General features: G+C 35.7%; 1 protein-coding gene across 3 annotated transcripts in view; it reads right to left on the bottom strand.

Annotated features, from left to right (window-relative positions):
- Positions 1–13,694: 13,694 nt before the first annotated feature.
- Positions 13,695–18,797, bottom strand: part of LOC113526346 (WD repeat-containing protein 49) — a 43,818-nt gene continuing 38,715 nt past the window's right edge. For 2 of the 3 annotated variants that reach the window (XM_034304980.2, XM_053235178.1), the window contains 4 exons: positions 17,308–17,432; positions 16,823–16,969; positions 14,890–15,019; positions 13,695–13,830 (listed from right to left, as the gene is read on the bottom strand). In XM_034304980.2, the coding sequence (XP_034160871.2) occupies positions 13,788–13,830; positions 14,890–15,019; positions 16,823–16,969; positions 17,308–17,432 (445 nt within the window). In that variant the 3' untranslated portion in view covers positions 13,695–13,787. Of the gene's footprint in view, positions 13,831–14,889; positions 15,020–16,822; positions 16,970–17,306; positions 17,433–18,797 lie in introns of those variants that run through there. The other variant, XM_053235179.1, reaches the window with a different exon arrangement.

The following is an 18,797-nucleotide window of genomic DNA, read 5'->3' as shown; positions in this document are numbered from 1 at the left end:
TAGATAACAAATGCCATCTCTATCTGAATAATACATGTCAAGTCAGTCAGTCATTGTCAATACACTCAGCAACAGTGTGCAAATCATCATGTTAATAATCATGTTAATGCATGTTAGTGTATAGTATTATAAAGTGCACAGTAAATGCTCCACCATATGCTAGATGTCAATTGCAATGCACCTGATTTAACTGCCAGCAAGCTATAGTCATGATAGTCAATCAGCTGACTATATTTTTTATCAGAAAAAATATATATATATATATATTGATATTTGTGCTCAGTTAAATTGTGATAAATATTTTTTTTACCCTAATTACACTCTGGCACTCACTGATCAAAGCTAGCATAGTTATGTGTGTTATGGCTCATGATGCTATAAGTGATGGGTGTTTTGTGGGTCCAAGCTCACATGGGATACATGTGTTTGTTTGGTTGTGGGGTTTTTTTTGTCAGTTTTTCAGAATATATACACAGGCCCATACTGTTTTGTTGGTCCACTCCATGATGAAACTCATTTAGTCCTATCAGAATGATTAAAGTGAATAGATAACGAAAGATATTTCATCATTTATTTTCTCAATTTCTGGCAGGCTCTTACACAATATGTCCTCATATGACTGGGCTTTAAAGCAGTTTTAGCAGAGTCATAAATTAATCCATTTCAAACTTTCACTCAACCTAAACACAGAAGACAGCAGTGTGTTGCTTTAATGGTGTAATGTATTTTAATCAGAAAATATTTTAAATAATGGTTTCAATGTTTTGAATTTTTTTCTATTGCTTTTAAATAGTGATTTCAATTTCAAAAGTACCCAGCACCAATCAGGTTGGGAGTGTGCTGTTGGGGCAAAAAGTGACAAACTAGCACACGCAAAATACACACATACACACCCCAATAATATATTTAAGCAAAAAAACATTAGTGTAATGTTAGTTTCAGATCAGATGCTTCATCCATGTGACTCAGCGTGTCTGGTACACTTTGCTAGCCATAAGCTTCACAATCTGGAAGGGTTCAATCTGATTGGTCTAGCATGCTTCTGTGTATACGAACAGCAGGGTTTTACAGTGGGAAAGAATTGCTGAACACCACAACACAGAGTTTTGGACAAAAGGAGAAAATCCCCAAACAAAGCTAGCTATCTAACCTAGGAGAAAATGTCCAAATGAGACAAGCTATCTAACATAGGAGAGATTCCCAAACAAAACCTGTTAACCTAGAAGAAAATCTCCAAATTTATAAGCTTGCATTGCTGCTGAGTAGAAATAATGAGATCTGAGTTAGCTAGCTAACTTTACAGAAAATCTTTACTTAAGTTAATGCCATGAATGGACGTTGGCTAGGTAATGTTAGAAAATAATTATTTAAAAAAAAAAAATAGACATACTATATATCACTAGCTACCCATCTAGTATTAACTGCACATTAAGAGAGCGTGCTTTGTCTTTTTGACAGCAAGGAAAAGCTTCAGTGATTCATTTAGGGGACAAACACGCACACGCACTCATACAGTGAGAGAGACAGTGAGAGACAGAGAGAGAGAGAGAGAGAGAGAGAGAGAGAGAGAGAGAGATCTAATGGCAATTCCTGCACTGAATGAGAGAAGGTTGATTTTCACTTGCCCACAGGTATACACGCAAGCTACAGGGAAAAAAAAACTCTGAAAAGTCACACTAGCGGGCTAAAGAAGTTTGAGAACTCTGTTGAATGAGTGAAAGTGGAATGACAGATGAGAAACAAAAAGAAAAGACAGCGCATTAGCAAGGCGTCAGGAGAGACGTGTTGTTCCCTCCTCTTGTCATTGCTGCTGAGTGGAAGTAATGAGATCTGAGGGCTTCTCCAGTCCCTCTTTAAGCATTTTTCTCCTCTCTCTCTCTTTATCGGCTGAGATAAATGCAGGATCCCGGTGCTTCGAAGAAATAAACACTCTGAAAGCAAATTGGATCTGAAGAGGAATTCGTTCAGGAGGCTTTAGTGTGGAAGAAGGGGGGATGTCGAGTGCACTCCTGTAGTCTCCTGTCTACATCTCAATGCAGATGAATGATAGGATTGGGCTGTAGTTACTGGCAATAAGAATAAAACCAAAAGTAAATTACTCCCCCCAATGGAGTTGTCAGGATAAATGTGTGTACTATTCTGTTCAGTGATGTTACGTCCCTTTGCCCGAGGCAGTCTTGTTAGATTTTGCAGCATAATACTTCAATATTTATTTAAAAATCCCCAAGCTAGCTACACTTCATATCAGTGATCAGCACAACATCAGTTGTTCTACATGTTTACAAATTCCATTTACAAATTCCAACACTTTTATTTCATCTTGTTACCTGAACATTATCCATGTTTCATACACATGATTGTTCATGCTCTTAAGAGCCATGCCTCTCAACATGGAGTAAACCATAGTGTTCACAGTTGTGGAAATCCCAATCCATCATATCCAATTTATCCAAATATTGATTATTGATTATACAATATATGGCCAAATGGTCAGTATGTGGACAACTGACCATTGCATCCATTGCAACCTTTCCTAAACTGTTGTCCCAAAGTTAGCACATGATTGTCTAGAATGTCTTTGTATGCTGTAGATTTCCCTTCACTGAAACTAAGGGGCCGATCCCCAATGAACACTTTTGGAAAGAATTGGAATGCAGGCTGTAGGACAAATCTTCTCACCCAACATCAGTACCTGACCTCACTAAAGCTCTTGTGGATGAATAAGCACAGATCCCCACAGCCACATTCCAAAATCTAGTGGAAAGCCTTCCCAGAAGAGTGGAGGATGTTATAGCAGCAAAGGGGACCAGCTCCATATTAATGTCCATTTTGGAATGGGATGTTCAACAAGCACTTATGGGTGTGATGGTCAAGTGTCCACATACTTTTGACCATATAGTGTATATTAATCATTTTTTTTATCAAAGAGTCAGCAGAAAGAAAAAAAAAATCAATATCATTGATATCTGGCAATGATTAATATGACTTCCTTGTGTTTTAACTGTTTTCAGTACTTGTATTTTACAGAACTGGTGTTAATTTAAGGCAGTAAAATAAGATATCTATCCAGTAAACAACAACTCAAGGACAGTTTTTTTAAACAAAATTGTAGGGTGTGAAAAAGTGGGATTGTATTAGGACAGCTTATTGTCCAAATTCAAATGTCCTGATATATAAACACAAATCGCACTAAGGATATAGACAGTGTTGAGCGTTTTCTTACTGACCTGAGATATTTTTAACTGCTGTGGGAGTATTTTTCTCCTCAATCTGATCACATTTTGGATACATTACTTAATTATATTAATGTTCTGTGCCTTTTTAATGTAAGCAATACATGCACAGTTAATTATACATGTTTATAGGCTGTGCTGATAATTAAAATTTAGTAAATGCATAAGAAATAAAAATAGTAGACTGTTTTTACTACATGAGTGTTGACGTTGTGCATCAGTAAACTGGTTCATTCATTCTCATAGGTGTTCTTTTTTGACAGTATGTAATATGAGACCATTTCATGAAAGTGGAATTGTTTTGGAAAACTGCATGGTTTTAACACTGATTTGGTAAAAATGTATTGTATGATGTTGATTTGTATATGGACATATCCTAACGAGATAACAGGAGTCTCAAATTCATTGCACAGTATGCAGCGTAGGATGCTGCCTATTGAAACACTTCCTTGATGCTCCAAGATGCAGGTGTGTCATCTGGAGCATTTCCATTGAAGTAAAAATGCTACTCTTCAGTCTCAATAGTTCACTGAAATCAGCACTGATTTACTCAAAAGCAAATATTTCAGCTGTTAGTCCTTTACCCAGGTTTCTCTCCATGTGTGAAGGACATGGACAATAAAAGCTGATTAAGTGGAAGAACTAAGTTGAAATGAAAGATGAGGAGAAAGTGCTCAAATCATTCACACTTCACAAAACCTCTCAAAGAGTAAATATTACACAAATAAATGATGCCTGGCTTCATTGGGTTTTTGAGAGTAAAGGGCATTTCATTTTGTGTTTGTTGTTTCTTCCAAAGCTCTCTAAGATGGCACTGAAAGTCTCAAAGTTGTTGTAAATGATTGTGCTGGTCCTGTAAATGTTATGAGTCAGGAAACAGTTGAGGACGCAAGTGCAGATACTCAGCGGTTTTATTTATCACGGAAAACAAGACATAATCCAAAAACATAGTCAGAAAACAGGCAAGGGTCAGGCAATGTGCAGACAGCATAAACAAGGGCAGGCAAGAACAAATCGTGCATAACAGAAACTAGATCAAACCAGGCAAGCAGAAAGTAAATCAAGGTTTGGTATGGGCTGGCACAATGACACAGACCATATACTTCACAAGGACTGTGAGAACTCAGAGTCCTTAAATACTGTGAGTGTGGTTGTGACTGTGTTTGAGTCCAGGTGTGTGTAATCAGTAATCTGGAGAGTGTGAATGTGAAAGAGTCTGGGTGTTGTAGGTCTCAGCGGCCATGTATGTTGGCCACGCTGAGTTCTGGGAAATGTAGTTCGACCCTGATTCTGGCATCAACATGACATTATGCTATTGCAATGGACTATTTACACAAACACTTTTGCATTATATTTAACACTGTTCCTGCATTTCCTTCCGTAATTACAGTCATAATTGTAGTATTTTACCATTGCCATCTTCAAGCGCTCCCAAAGATGAATGTCAGTGATATTGTATATGTAAGAATACTTGCAAAACCCCTTCTAGCAAGCTTGAGAAAGGTGACAAACTGTATGCAGTCTCATACAGTGATCTCTGATGATCTACTTTGATTTTCACACACAACAGCACCTAGAGTTTACACAGAATGGTATGAAATACAAAGAACATTCAGGGAATGACAGTTCTATGGGTGGAAACATGGATAAGTGAGGTCAGAGGAAAATGGCCAGACTGGTTCGAGCTGCCAGGAAGGCTATAGTAACTCATATATAGTAACTCATATATTCACAACCGTGGTGAGCAGAAACGCATCTCAGCATGCACTGCATTGACTCTTGACAGGATTTTTTTTTGTTGATGTTGTTGCTTTTTGGCACCATTCTGTGTAAACACTAGAGACTGCAGTGTGTGAATATCCCAGATCAACAGTTTCTGAAATATTCAAACCAGCCCATCTGGTACCAACAACCATGCCACGGTTAAAGTCACAGAGATCACATTTTTCCCCATTCTAATGTTTGATGTGAACGTTATCTGTAGCTCTTGATCTGTATCTGCATGATTTTATGCATTGTGCTGCTGCCACATGATTGAATGTTTGGATAACTGCATAAATGAGCAGTGTACAAGTGTTCCTAATAAAGTGGACAGTGAGGGTATATATGGTGCAATACAGACTTTACACCATTAGTCTCTGGCAGGGGGAAAAAAGCTCTAATCCATTAATCAAGTTGAATGCAGCATTCCTCTTTTCTGTATGTATGTGTGTGTCTGTGTCTGTGTGTTTATTTTTGCAGTCTAATCTGGATAAATTTCAGTCACCCCTGCTTTCCATTTCTAATTTAAACCAAAATTCAATTAAACTCGCATAATACCAACAACAATAGCATCATATCTGCCTGTGCTAAGAAGGAGGAGAGAGAGTGCGAGAAAAACAGGGAGAGGGAAATAGAGAAACTGAGAGTGAGCGAATTAAACTCATATTTCATTTCAGCTTCACTTATTAATCTCTGAAAACATGGAATCTCATTTAAGTTTGTGCTAAAATGCTCCGCTTCTGTGTGGCTTGCAGATTTAAGGAGTTGCTTGTGTAAAACTGAAAGAGTTTATTTGTCACTGAGGATCTAAAATGAGCCATGGTTGCTCACCGCCCCAGGTTGTGGCTGATCTACTAATCTGTCTGTTAACCTTTAATCCTGTTCAACTCTGTGCTTATTCTGTATCCTGTCTTAATTAGAAATCACTCTGGATAAAGTAATTATGAAATGAATACAAATGTAAATATGAATCCTTTAAAGTGCTTTATTTGCACATTTATGTATTTATATGTTATTACATATTATCACCATTTAAAATAGGTTTCTAATAACAGTTGTCATTACAGTGTACACTGGTCAATAACCTACCTTGGTTGTAATTTGATGACGTATTGGTGGTTCTGTAGCCTACAGAACAGGTCACAATGCTCTTATGTTAGTAGGATAGCCTATATAACACTTCAACTATTCCAACTGAAATAAGAATATAAATAAATTATGCCTCTAGCAAATTTTAATTCAGATTGTTTTTCAGAAACCAGATTATCTGCCAGTACAGTATGTGCTGCCAGGCAAAAAATTCAGCCAAACAATGAGCCATGAACGTAGCACATGTAGCACGGCAGTGAGAGATGATGTTTGTAATGGAAAAATAATCCATATCATATAATGAACATATATTATAACACATTATTTCTTGCTTGGCAGTTAAGTCTATCTCTAACTCATACACTGAGATTAATTATTAAATCTCATTTGTTATATTGTCTGTAGCAGGACACTAAGTCAATACATGATATTATGTTATATTATATTACATTATATGATAATAGAATTATTATTCCCCTCTCATACTGCACTAACCAATCATGAAGAGTGAAGCAATTGCATAAATCTGAGACATGTAAAGCCAGTCATTGCATCTTCTGAGGTGAATACTGACTAAATCTGTATATTTGACCAGTCACACACACACACAGAAACACACACACACACACCCATGATTGGCCATTATGTCTCTAAATCAACACGATACAACAACTGTCATTCATCTCACCCAGTCAGCTGTCTCAAACTCAGGTCCATATGCATCCTTGGAAGACTTATATACTTGAAAAGTGTTTTTCATAATAGCTTATATAAACAGGCTACACTTAATAAGTTATACATATCATAATTAGGTTATGCAGATAGAAGCATAATTAGATAATGCAGATAAAACACCAAGATAAAATGGGTAATTATAATACTTTGAGAAAGAATATGTATTTATATTCATATATTTATATTCATATAAGGTATGATACATCAGTAAAACAGTATTCTACAGTCTCAACATATTTGTGATTCTTTTATCTTATGAAAAGGATTCACTTATAGGTAAGTATGCAGTTATGGTGGTATATTTGTGCAGAAATCCTAAGGAGATATTTTCAGAGCACATGGAAATTTGTTGAAAGAGCATTAAGTTTGCTGAATTATCTTTTAACGAATGAAAATCAGTTTTGTACACAATAAAACTTTCTTTGCAGTCCTCATCTGCCTCTTTGAGGCCTCTTTGATTCCACAGTTGCTTCTGCAACACACTTCCTTTTACTTGCTTTCTCCACATAGATAGAGAGAATCAAAGGATAGCTCCAAATACCAATCTATTTTGGCACAAAACCTGCAGGCCTCTGTTAGACAGCTGAAGATGAACAAAAATTTCACCTACCTGCACGATAACAACCCAAAGCACAAATCCAAGTCAACAAAAGAATGGCTACAAAAGAAGAAGAACATTTGTGAATGGCCCAGTCAGAGCCCAGATCCAAACCTTTTTTAAAAAAAAATCTGTGGAATCAGCTTGAAGTGGGCTGTACACAGGAGATCCCATTGCAATTTGATAGATCTGGAGCATTTTGCAAGGGAGAGTGGAATAAAATTACCAACTCAAGATGTGCTAAGTTGGTAGATTCTTACCCATAAAGATAATTCCTAATCTAAAGGGTGAATTAAAAGAAAAAATCAATGAATGCTGTTGAATCAATGCTGTTGAATGTGATTTGTAAGAATTAACATAAAAGTATTTTGTGTGCCTGTAATATATTTTTATATATTATAATATTTTTGTATATATATTAAGTGCTATAGTAATATATATTTTTGACATGTATTTTCATTTCTTCATGTACTAACCTTTTAAGAGGGTTTAGCTTGATGGTATTCTCAGACCCTGACTTATTGAACTAGCATGAAGATACTTTTTTGATGGAGACACACCTCTGAAAAAACACCTCTGTAATTCTCTTAGGATAAGGGAGTCTGTTAAATGGCATAAATGTAAATGTATTTAGATAGCTAGCTGGAGTTAATGGGCTACCTTGAATGTAAATAGGCACAAGCCTACAACACAGCATGCTAATATGCAAGCCAACACAGTAGCACAGTGTGAAATTACAGCAGAGCAACTGAGAGGTTTTACTCTTTCACCTTGTACTCAGTAATTGTGGCAGTCACATTATTATTCTCACTTCTGTAATATTGAGTAACTGGCAACAGATAAGTATCCGTTGAGTCATGAACACCTGCATAGTACAATGCTAAATAGTTTGTCAGTACATTGTTGGTGTCAGTACTATTTAGGTGTACTACTTAGTGTGTATTATGAAGTTTGGGCATAGGCCAGAATTCCATCTATAGCATTTTTTGCATTATTCTAGCAGTAAGAGCCAAATTCCAAAATCTTACATCCAGCAGCTTTAACTGTGGGTCCCTGGAGGGCTAGGGGTTAGGTCTGGGTTCGATTCCTGGGCAGGGAACCAACCCCAGCTACTGGGGTTGCATACGACAAACTGGGGACCCTTGTGTCAGGAAGAGCCACCCCTAACAGGAGCCGCTAAAAGAAGAAGCACAACAACAACTACAACGTCCAGAAGTTTTAACCAAACTCATAGAAATGCCCACTATTGGTGACAGAATCCTGGGGAAGGTTTCTATCAGGAAGCCAAAAAATTTTTGCTGTAAGCTGAGCCTAAAACACATCATAAATATCAAATAGCAGCAGGAGAAGAAATTCTGCTTGTTTAACCATATGCCATAATTTAAAATTTTATTAAAGAACAGAACAGAACAAGCTCAAGGGCACACACGCTAAAATATCAAAACAGCCTTTCTAATAAATTTAATTTTGTATTTAGTGTGAAGCAGCATTCGACACATTCTACTCAGCAGTGCCTTAGTAGAATTTCAAATAAGGTGTGTATTATTTATTTATTTATTTATGTTCCTTGATGAGTATGGCACTGCTATTTGAGTCTCAGCAGGAGTCTCAGCACATCAGATTTTATTAATGATAATTACATTTCACTCATCCATTGGCATCCATTGATGAGATCATTTAGGCTGTTCGAGGAAAAATTCAGCCAATCTTTAAACAAAACAACCATTCCTGACCTTCTACATCATCGGAACACAAAAACAGAGGGAAGCCAGAGTCAGGATGGACGCACAAAATCCCTTTAATAAAGTATAGAATATTAAAATTTATTTTGAGTATTATTAATTAAATATTAGCCCATGCACAAGCAGAGGTTTTTTTTTTTCATTCATACTTGAAGTGCTAGATGTTTAATATAACACCCAAACACACATTTGTTTCTGCAGGTTATTTCAGGTTAATTCTTATATTATGTTATAAGATTTTAAATATTTTTGGAGTTTTAAAAGAAAATCTTGGCAGGAGTAGATTCAGGAGTAAATTTTTCTTCATGCAGCATTAGACAAGATGATTGCCATGAGATAAATTAATGTGACATAAAATTAGTTTTCTGCTTTTAATCAGCCTTTCTCTAATTAATCAACCTTTGTGTCTAAAATAACTCCTCCAGCTTCCATGGCAACAGCATTCGCAGGTTTGATACCAAGCACACATGTAAATTCACAACTCCTGTTCATCTAATTTGATTTCTCTTCACGTTTCATTCATTTTGAAACATCTCTGATGAAAGAAATAAACAGAGCACTTAGGCAGGTTATCACAGCTTATCATGGAGCACACAATAGTCCTTTTTTATATTAAACATTTCTGTATAGTTGTCAACAAGGTGTGAACATTCCTTTTCCATCAGCTACTGTTCTGTTGAATACTCTGAAGAGTAGTGACAAGATGACATCAAGGAACTTCAACAAAACACCCAGCCGTGGAAAGACTGGAACACATACTCATTACCAGTGACAGCTGGTCGTGATATGAAATGGGAGAGCTAAAATCTAATATCTAATATTGCGTGACAACAAAACTATCATTACAAGCGTTTCAAGTCAATAATGCCCTACTGGGTTCATGCTGTGTTTCGTCTGAATGCCAACTATGCTAAACAGTAATGTTGTAACCCTTTCATTCAACCTTTCACTTCTGTTTTCTGTCCTTTTGTGTCATTTGTATTCTCATTGGACAATGTGTATTTAAATCTACTTTTAGTTTCTCCTCTAAAGACATTTTGGGGGAAAACGGATGATCCACTTCATTCCTGTTCATTACACCTGTGTCTGTGTTTCTCAGTCATTGCTGATGTTAAGGATGTGTCAGCATCACGGGTTGAAAAATATTAGAAAAATTACATCTAGGGGGCATGTCACTCCCTGTAATCACTTGACACAACTGTCACTGATGAATGAATCTACAGTCTGGGCTAGAAAGAAATCAGTCCCAGCCTTGCATTCTTTGTCTTTATCTTATAACCATTTGTAGTGTAAAACATTTGTTAACAGCAAATAATGTGATGCAGATGCCAAAAATGAAACCTTATATTCATGTATTCTTATATTTGAAAGGCATGAGGCTTAGCCCTGGTAGGCCATTTATACCAGCCACCCCTGCTCATTATGCTATAATTTATTCCATCATAAAGTGAGGAAGAGGGCATCAGGGCATGCTGTCATATGTGTGGTGTGATACACTTGATGCTAACCCTGAATATTTTTAATATTTTGCTGCAACTACATGTTATAGCATAATAGTGTTTAATTCCTTTTATACCACAGCATGTATAGTTACATTTATTCTTGTGCAATGTCCTCAAAAGTTAGTTCCTGTTATCGCTTACATTATAGCAGCTATAATCTAGTTGCTTAGCTCACTAGTCTCCTTTTCTTTCCCTCTTTAATTTAATAAAATAAAAATATTCAATTGGTCATGTAACTGAGAAACAGCCAAGGCCTCCATCCTGAATACTTTCCCGAGTTGGGAAAATTGACAGCTTTACTTCTGATTATCCAAAAATGATAGATCAATATCTTCTCACAGAAAGCTTCAGCAGATCAAACAGATCAAAATTTACACACTTGTTTAATCCATTTATGAGGCGCATTTGCCATATAAGTCCCTGTGTAATTTGTCACTATATTAGAATGAGCAGATTTATATAAAGCTGTGATTTGCATTGCAGCCAGAACTGAACGCACAAGAAAGTGCACATCATTGTAGCACCTCTTCTTTGTGCTTTGTGGGTTAAGGAATGGAGTAAGGAGCCATTGCTTGAGAGGATATCCACTGTTACCTATGATATGATAAGTAAGACACAGGTGCAAGGGTTTAATGCCAGTGAATTTTGGAAATAGTTTAAGTGATAACTTACCAAGAAGTCAACTATCCCATATATCCCCAGTTTCAAGTCTATTTCCTATACTGCTGTGTCTCCGAATGAAGGAATTGTGTTGAACCAGGCCATTGAGCAACCGCATTGACTAAAGTCATTGTGGCATGACAAATGACTTGTACATTCATAGAACGAAATTGCTTTCAATTGACGAAAGCAGCTTCATTCCGATAAAACGCCCTTATACCAATGTGAGTGCAGTCAATTGCTCCAATTACATTTGGGAAACCGGACATTGCTGCAAATTGCACATTGATGTTAGTCTGTTCACCCACCGTGTAAGGAAATCTGATGTACCAATTTGTCAATTTAAGGCAGGCATGATGGAACTTAAGGATGGCTGGGATATCCCTGATCCATCAGCCAGTTGTCTTTGGAAACAACTGGTTGCCAGGAATCCAAGTGTTGTTCAAACCTGTGAGTGGACAGGAATTGCCTGGTTTTGCGATGTTGGAGGGCCAATTCAGCACCTATTTCCAACAGAATGGCTCTCGGAATCTAAATCATCTCATTAGCCAGTAATCATCGTTGTAAGGAAATCTTCATGGTCTCTAAAAACATGTTCTTGCCTTATTTGTCGGTTTTCATGGTCTTCTAATAATGCCAAAAATGCCATTGTGAAATAGACAGCATATGATTATATAGCCTATTTATAGATCTGTGAATGTGTGAAATAGCTTCACAGCTGTCCGATGCCTGTAATTACCCACAATTAATACGTGCCCGCAAGTTACTAATTTGTAGACTGCAAATAAGCTAGTTACTTGGAGCAATAATTATCAATACATATAAACAGTCTGACCAGTCTACATAAATAAATTACTAAAAAAAGTCATATAAAAGTACTGTTTAGGCTTTAATTCTTCTCATATCCAAGTATATGCAGTTATTATGGCGCTGCACAATTTGATATAAAGTGTAACGTGTGAGAGCGCTGATTTGTGCATTTAGCTGTAATTCTCTACATATCCACAGGGTGACGCTAATTCCCACTGTTTCTAAAAGGCTGCGTATGGCTCTACGCATGAGTCAAAGCTTCTGTAAATCCCTAGTCCCCAGTCCCAAGAGAAGCAGACCCATAGCATGCTGCCACCACCATGCTTCACCATGGGTATGGTGTTCTTCTGGTGTTAAGCTGTCTTGTTTTTGCCCTAAAAAGTTCTAGCTTGGCCTCACCAGACCATAACACGTTTTGCCACATGGGTTGTCAAAATTTAGATGAGCTTGGATGTTTTGTTTTGTTCTCTTTTTTTGTAAGAAAGGGTTTCCACACTACCCCTTGGCCCAGACATTTGAAGAATACGAGAGATTGTTGTCACATCCAGGGAGTGACCAGTATTTGCCAGATATTCCTGCAGCTCCTATAAAGGTCTCTTAGCAGCCTCACTGAAAAGTATTCATTTTGTTCTTTAATCAATTTTGGAGGGATGTCCTGTTCTTGGTAACATCACTGTGGTGCCATTTTCTCCATTTGTTGATGATCGCCTTCATGGTGTTCCATGGTGAATCTAATGTTTTGGAAATTCATTTGTACCCCTCTCCTGATCAATACCTTTCAATAATAACATCCTGTACTTGCTTTGTAAGCTCTTTGTGGACCATGATGATGTCAAGAAAATCCTACAGAAACAGCTGATCTTTATTTGGGGTTAATCAGAATCACTTCAATGATGACAGGTGTACATTTGAACATGAAGTTGAATGTGATTGGTTAATTCTGAGCACAGTCACATGCCCAATTTTAAAAGGGTGTGCACACTTATGCAACCAGGTTAGTGTGTTTTTTTTTCTTTTTTTTTCTAAAACATCTAGATTTTTTTATTTACTTGAAATTTCTCAGTTGCCATATCACGATAAAGGTGGAAAAAGTGTGTTTACACCACAAAATCCTGCAATTTTAACAGGGGTGTGTAGACTTTTTATATCCGCTGTAGCTTTTCTTCTGCTTTCTCCATTTCTTTTTCCTTTGTTTTTTATTATCTTATCTTTGAGTTTGAGAAAAATGCTGCATAATTTTATTTATTTCAGCAGTCATCAGCAACAAATACAGCTTTAACCTAACTATACTATACTATCATTCTTCCCTACTATAACGTAACAGTATGTTCTTATAGACTGTAAGCAGGTAATGTAACTATTTCTGAAATGTCCTCATCTCATGGTCAGCTAGACCCAGAAACACGAAAACACACAGGAATTAGTGATATAAGAGGCTGATACACACTCAAAGTTAGATTTAATGCCACACTGAAAGGACACTCTTCAAGGACACAAACATACTCACACACATTCACAAACTCACATCATAATCACAATCATAAATACTTAGGCATAATACAAATCATACTAGGTAAATCCGAGTTTTTAATTTGTAATAATAATAATAATAATAATAATAATAATACATAGTAGTAAACCTTTACTGAGAGAACCTTCATTTGGCATTATGGATTCCAGAGGTGCTGGCTTTGGCTTTCCTGTTATGATGAAAAATATGAAAAGGGATCTTAAGTGAATTTATTCACAAGATCAGATAATTAACAATCATGAACATTTGTTAGAAGAACATTATGGATTATCACTTTACCCTCAAACATGAAATATTTAGTTGCAAATTGCTAAATAATCTAATGGCAGATGGCCAAGTTTCCTAATCTTTGCACTTGCACTTGTTTAGGGGAAGTACATAGCCTTTCATTCATAGGTTTAAATATGACATTTTTAGGGTAAAAATGTCAGATTCAGAGGTGCCAACAGCAACAGTTTAGCTGTAGCAGTTACGATTTTTGACCACTTGCTACAGTGATATGGGAAACACCTGAAAATTACACATTTCTGGTAATGTTTACTTTAGCTTTGTCCTGACTTAGTTTTGACTAGGTGAGGTGTGAATTAGCAAACCCTGGTCTTGTGAGCCAGTAGATATGAAGAAGATGGGACTGTTGTCTCTTTAGTCTGTAAAAAAATGAAGGAGCTGATAATTATTAACTAAATGTCACACATGGCTTTTAGCTTGTTATTTTCTTACTGTTGCTTGGCACACATCTAGGGAAAAGAGACAAATTAGCAAGCTGTCGTTAGCATTACTTCCTCTCCAAAATCACACCTGCCAGAAACCTAGTGTTGATGTGTGCAACATGACGGTATCACTTGATCAGTTAGTCTATTTGTATCTGAGTTGGGAAATAGAAAGGGGCAAATGTTAATTTTGTAATAATTGTATTAAGTTAGCATATACACTCAGTTTGTTACTTATAAATCCAGTTACGAATAACAGTTCTGCAGATTGCAGTTAAATATCAGTTTAAATATCAGCTGTTAGCATCAAGCCTTTCCATCCACTTGCATATGCTAGTGTTTTTGCAGTAAAATTCTATTTTTTCTCTTCTGTCTGCTAACAATTTCCTGTTAATAAGGTTGGCACCTCTGCAAATTAAACTTGATGCTAAGTATATTGCATTTGCATGCTGCCCATTGCTTCCACACATTACAAATGTGTTCCCAGTCTGAAAGAATAGAGAGGAAGATACACACACCCCATGCTCCTGATGGCTCTTCCATAGTTTCTCATCATGTTAAATTTCTGGGTGTAACGCCGGGGCTTGTCCACCTGCTCCAGCACTTCTTTAGGAAACAAACTCTTTTCATCAAAGGGTGCTTTTAGATCTGTTAGAGAGGGAGAGAAGTCCAAATATGACTTCAGAGTTGGGTTCTTTTTAGTTTCGTCAACTGTAACAACCCTGCCGCTTATACATATGCAAAGCCTAACCATAAACCCATGTTTATCTCTTAGTTGCCATGGCTACTTTGTGACAAGTGTGTAGGTTTCCTAAATACCAACACTTTTCCAAGAAAACACTTACTTTTAACTCCTTATAATTTTATTTACACCATCAAAGAACTCGTTACAATTCAACAGTGTCCTTTCAGCCAGCCAATGACTGGACACTATATATCGATCCAGTGTGCTCAGTTTAGCATCCAATCTTTTCAGTTTAAAGCATCCAATCAGGTTCATCAGTGTAGATATAAATGACCAAGAACTGTGCAAAGAAGACATGAACTCCAAGTAATTTCAAAAAGCATGTCGATGTATGTTTCACTAATTTGCTAACAATAATTGGCTATATGTAATTAAGTCAGCCTGCTTTCTTGCTAATGTCCATTTAGACCAGCATCAATTCCAGTAGCTAATATAATTGGCTTTGGCTAGGCAGCGAGTCTAGCTAATAGAATTCTAGCTAATAGAAAATATTGTAAATTTAGAGAGATTGAATGATGTTTTCAGGCAAAATGATGTAGTTGCTTTAAAAAATCATCTTATAACATTAGTAATAAAAGTAACTTTTCACATGAAGACATTAACTTAATTTCATCAGTAAACAACATTTCCTTTTTAATACTTAAGTACATTTAAAAGTAGCATTTTTTAACTTTCAATGGACTACTTTTTTAATTGAGTAAGATTTTGACACATTATCTCAGTACTTTGTACAACTATCTTAAAAGTAGTCACTTGTCTGATCACTGTTGAGACTTTAAGGCAAGACACTACAAGTCGAAATGCCAATTTTGGTCACATCCATCATTTTTCAGTTTTTTTGGATAAATTGCATCTATAAATGTCATCTCTTAAACAGTAGTAAGAAAATATCAAAACTCAACAGAAAACTATTTCATTGTTTTTGTCCAATATTGACCACAGCCTTATTGGAAAATATTATAGAAGAAAAGAATGATTTCAGCTCTGCCCACGTGGCATCTTTATGTACTGTACTATCATGATGCCATATCATGCCATATATCCCTGAGAAGCAGATGTACATGTCATTTTCCTTTATACACCTTTGCTTTAAAACTTGAATCATGGTCTATACTTAGTAGAGTGGAAACACATTAAACCAAATGACTTGCATTCATGAAATATTATATATTCATTTCTATCCCTAATTAGAAGGCTTTTCCCAGATGGTTCATGTGTTTCCACTCTAGTAAGATTATTGTTGGATTTATATTGAAAAATGGATGTTTGATTTTATAGTGAAAAACAGCATCAAATATTTTTTAATAACAGTGCATGGTATTTTCTTGATTCTAGCACCATTAAGAGACTTGGTTTCATTAAATAGGCAAATTTATGTTAAGTGTTTTTAAGCATATTTAATTAGATGAAGTCTTACTTGCATAAATAGATGCAAATAAAAAAACTTGAACACAAAAAATCACTTGTAGTAATATCAGCAATCAAATATTGATTGTGGTATCTATTGTTTGTTGCTGTTGTTGTTGTTTTTAATACCCTATTGACCTGTAGGATCTTGCCTTAAACAGATCTATTTTTGGATTCTGCCTCACTTGTAAGATGCCGTAGATAAGTAATAATAAGTAAATATATGTAAATAGAATATATATATATATATGTTTGTGTGTGTGTGTGTGTGTGTGTACATATATACATATATATCCTACTTTCTCCAGTCACAGGAAGAGGTGGAGGAGTTGGAGATGATGAATCCCACATCTTCCCAAAATATAAATGAGGATTGATGATGAAGTCAGGTTTGCTCAGCTCTTCTAGCGAGGCCAGTTCCTCCACTCGGAGTTTGCTGAACATCCCTGCAGATAAACCCAGTAACATTTAGGTGAGTATTTTATGAGAAAGAAAAAAAATCAATAAACCTCTTATAAAGCTCTTTTAAATTATGTCTGAGAAAGTAAATCATTATCAGTGAATTACTTAATAATAAACATGACTTAATTATTACTGACTGAATAATGAGCAACACTTTGATTTTTTTATATTAACTGAATAATATTTTATATTACTGATGAAATAAAACTGGTCATGGTAGTGGAGCCAATAGTAGTTAAAATACCACTTCAGCATTTATACAGTGACAAAGTGGGAACTGTGGGGAGTGTATCCCTGCACACAGGTACATAAACAGACTGACCAGTAGATGTATTACAGACACCATGGACATTTTGACGCTGTGTGCTTTCATTCTGCTGCCTCAAAGCTCTGTGGATTCTTCTGGATCTCTGCACTGTAGTGTCATTATCAAGGGTATGAAGTTGCCTAGAACACAGCATATACAACATATACGATAAAGTGCTGGTGGTGAGTTCCAGTAAAATTTGATAGAACTGCTACTCTGACCATGGACCATGCTAAGCCACCACTGCTCTGTTCGGGATGTCAGTCCATACTGTAGCAGGGCACTACAAAACACAATTTCACACACTAATTCACACCTAGGTGCAATTTATAATAGGTGAAAAGCAACCTGGAGGAATCCTACATGGACATGGGAGAACATGCAAAACTCCAAACTCATGACTGAACACAATATTGCATTTTAAAATTTTTAAATATGATTTATTCTACTTATTTCCTGATAATTTAACTTTCACGTATCTGTTAAAGACAAGAAAAAAAAAACACTTCTATGAAGGCCAGATGTAATGACTTATGAATACATTATAACATCATAGCATGTTATATAGGAATTATACACATCATTATAAATATTTATGAAAAGGCATTACAGTTTGTAGTATTGTTTATAATGCATTTATTACCTGTTAAAAGAAATATAAGTATTGCATTTAACACATTAAATCATCATTATATCTTCTTATGACACACTATGGAAAGTGGGGCTTGGTAATGTAACATGAACACTACTTATAATGCATCATATTAAAAATTTATAAAACATAAAAATAGATGTAATTTTAATGCATTTTCATAACTAATTATAACAAGGTGTATTATGCCTTTTGAATGTATTATAACATGATATGAATATGTTCATGGTTTATTATAGATTTATCATATACCACTATATATTGCAGATTAGTGTAATATATTGCATCACCACATGTTTTATGCTACTTTTACTGTGTAATCACTGCTTGGAAAAATATATAACAAAGAAAGAACTCTTACTAAAATCTATAATTTCAAAATACAATGATTATCATAAAATCAGATGTGGCCACTGAGTTTAAAGAAAATACTTCATCAGGGTGTTCATTTTCAGGTTAAAATTATAAAATAAAGCATCAGGTGAAAAAAATGGTTGTTTATAATGTAAAGAAATATCTGTAAACAGCAAAATTCTAAACATTATAGAATGAAAGGTGGATGTTATAGAATGTTAAGCTGCATCAAACAGACCTATGGTGTCACCTTTACTGCGGCTGACTGGCTGATACAATTTTTTTTTTTTATATAATGACCGTGTTCTTTATAATGACCGTGTAGTCCTGAAGTGAAAGTATCTGGACTGAATTCTGCCAAAATGAGATGAGGTTACTGAGTTCAAGAAACAAAGGAAGGCAGAAAATGCCATATTTCAAATTCTTATTAAAGTTCTGAAGCCTAAGTAATGAATTTGGCTGGTAATTTTAAACTTCCTGCTGCTTTATTAAGGAACAT

Source organism: Pangasianodon hypophthalmus, chromosome 6 (assembly GCF_027358585.1).
Source record: "Pangasianodon hypophthalmus isolate fPanHyp1 chromosome 6, fPanHyp1.pri, whole genome shotgun sequence".
NCBI classification, from domain to species: Eukaryota; Metazoa; Chordata; class Actinopteri; order Siluriformes; family Pangasiidae; genus Pangasianodon; species Pangasianodon hypophthalmus.
This window is presented reverse-complemented; position numbering and strand designations above follow the sequence as displayed.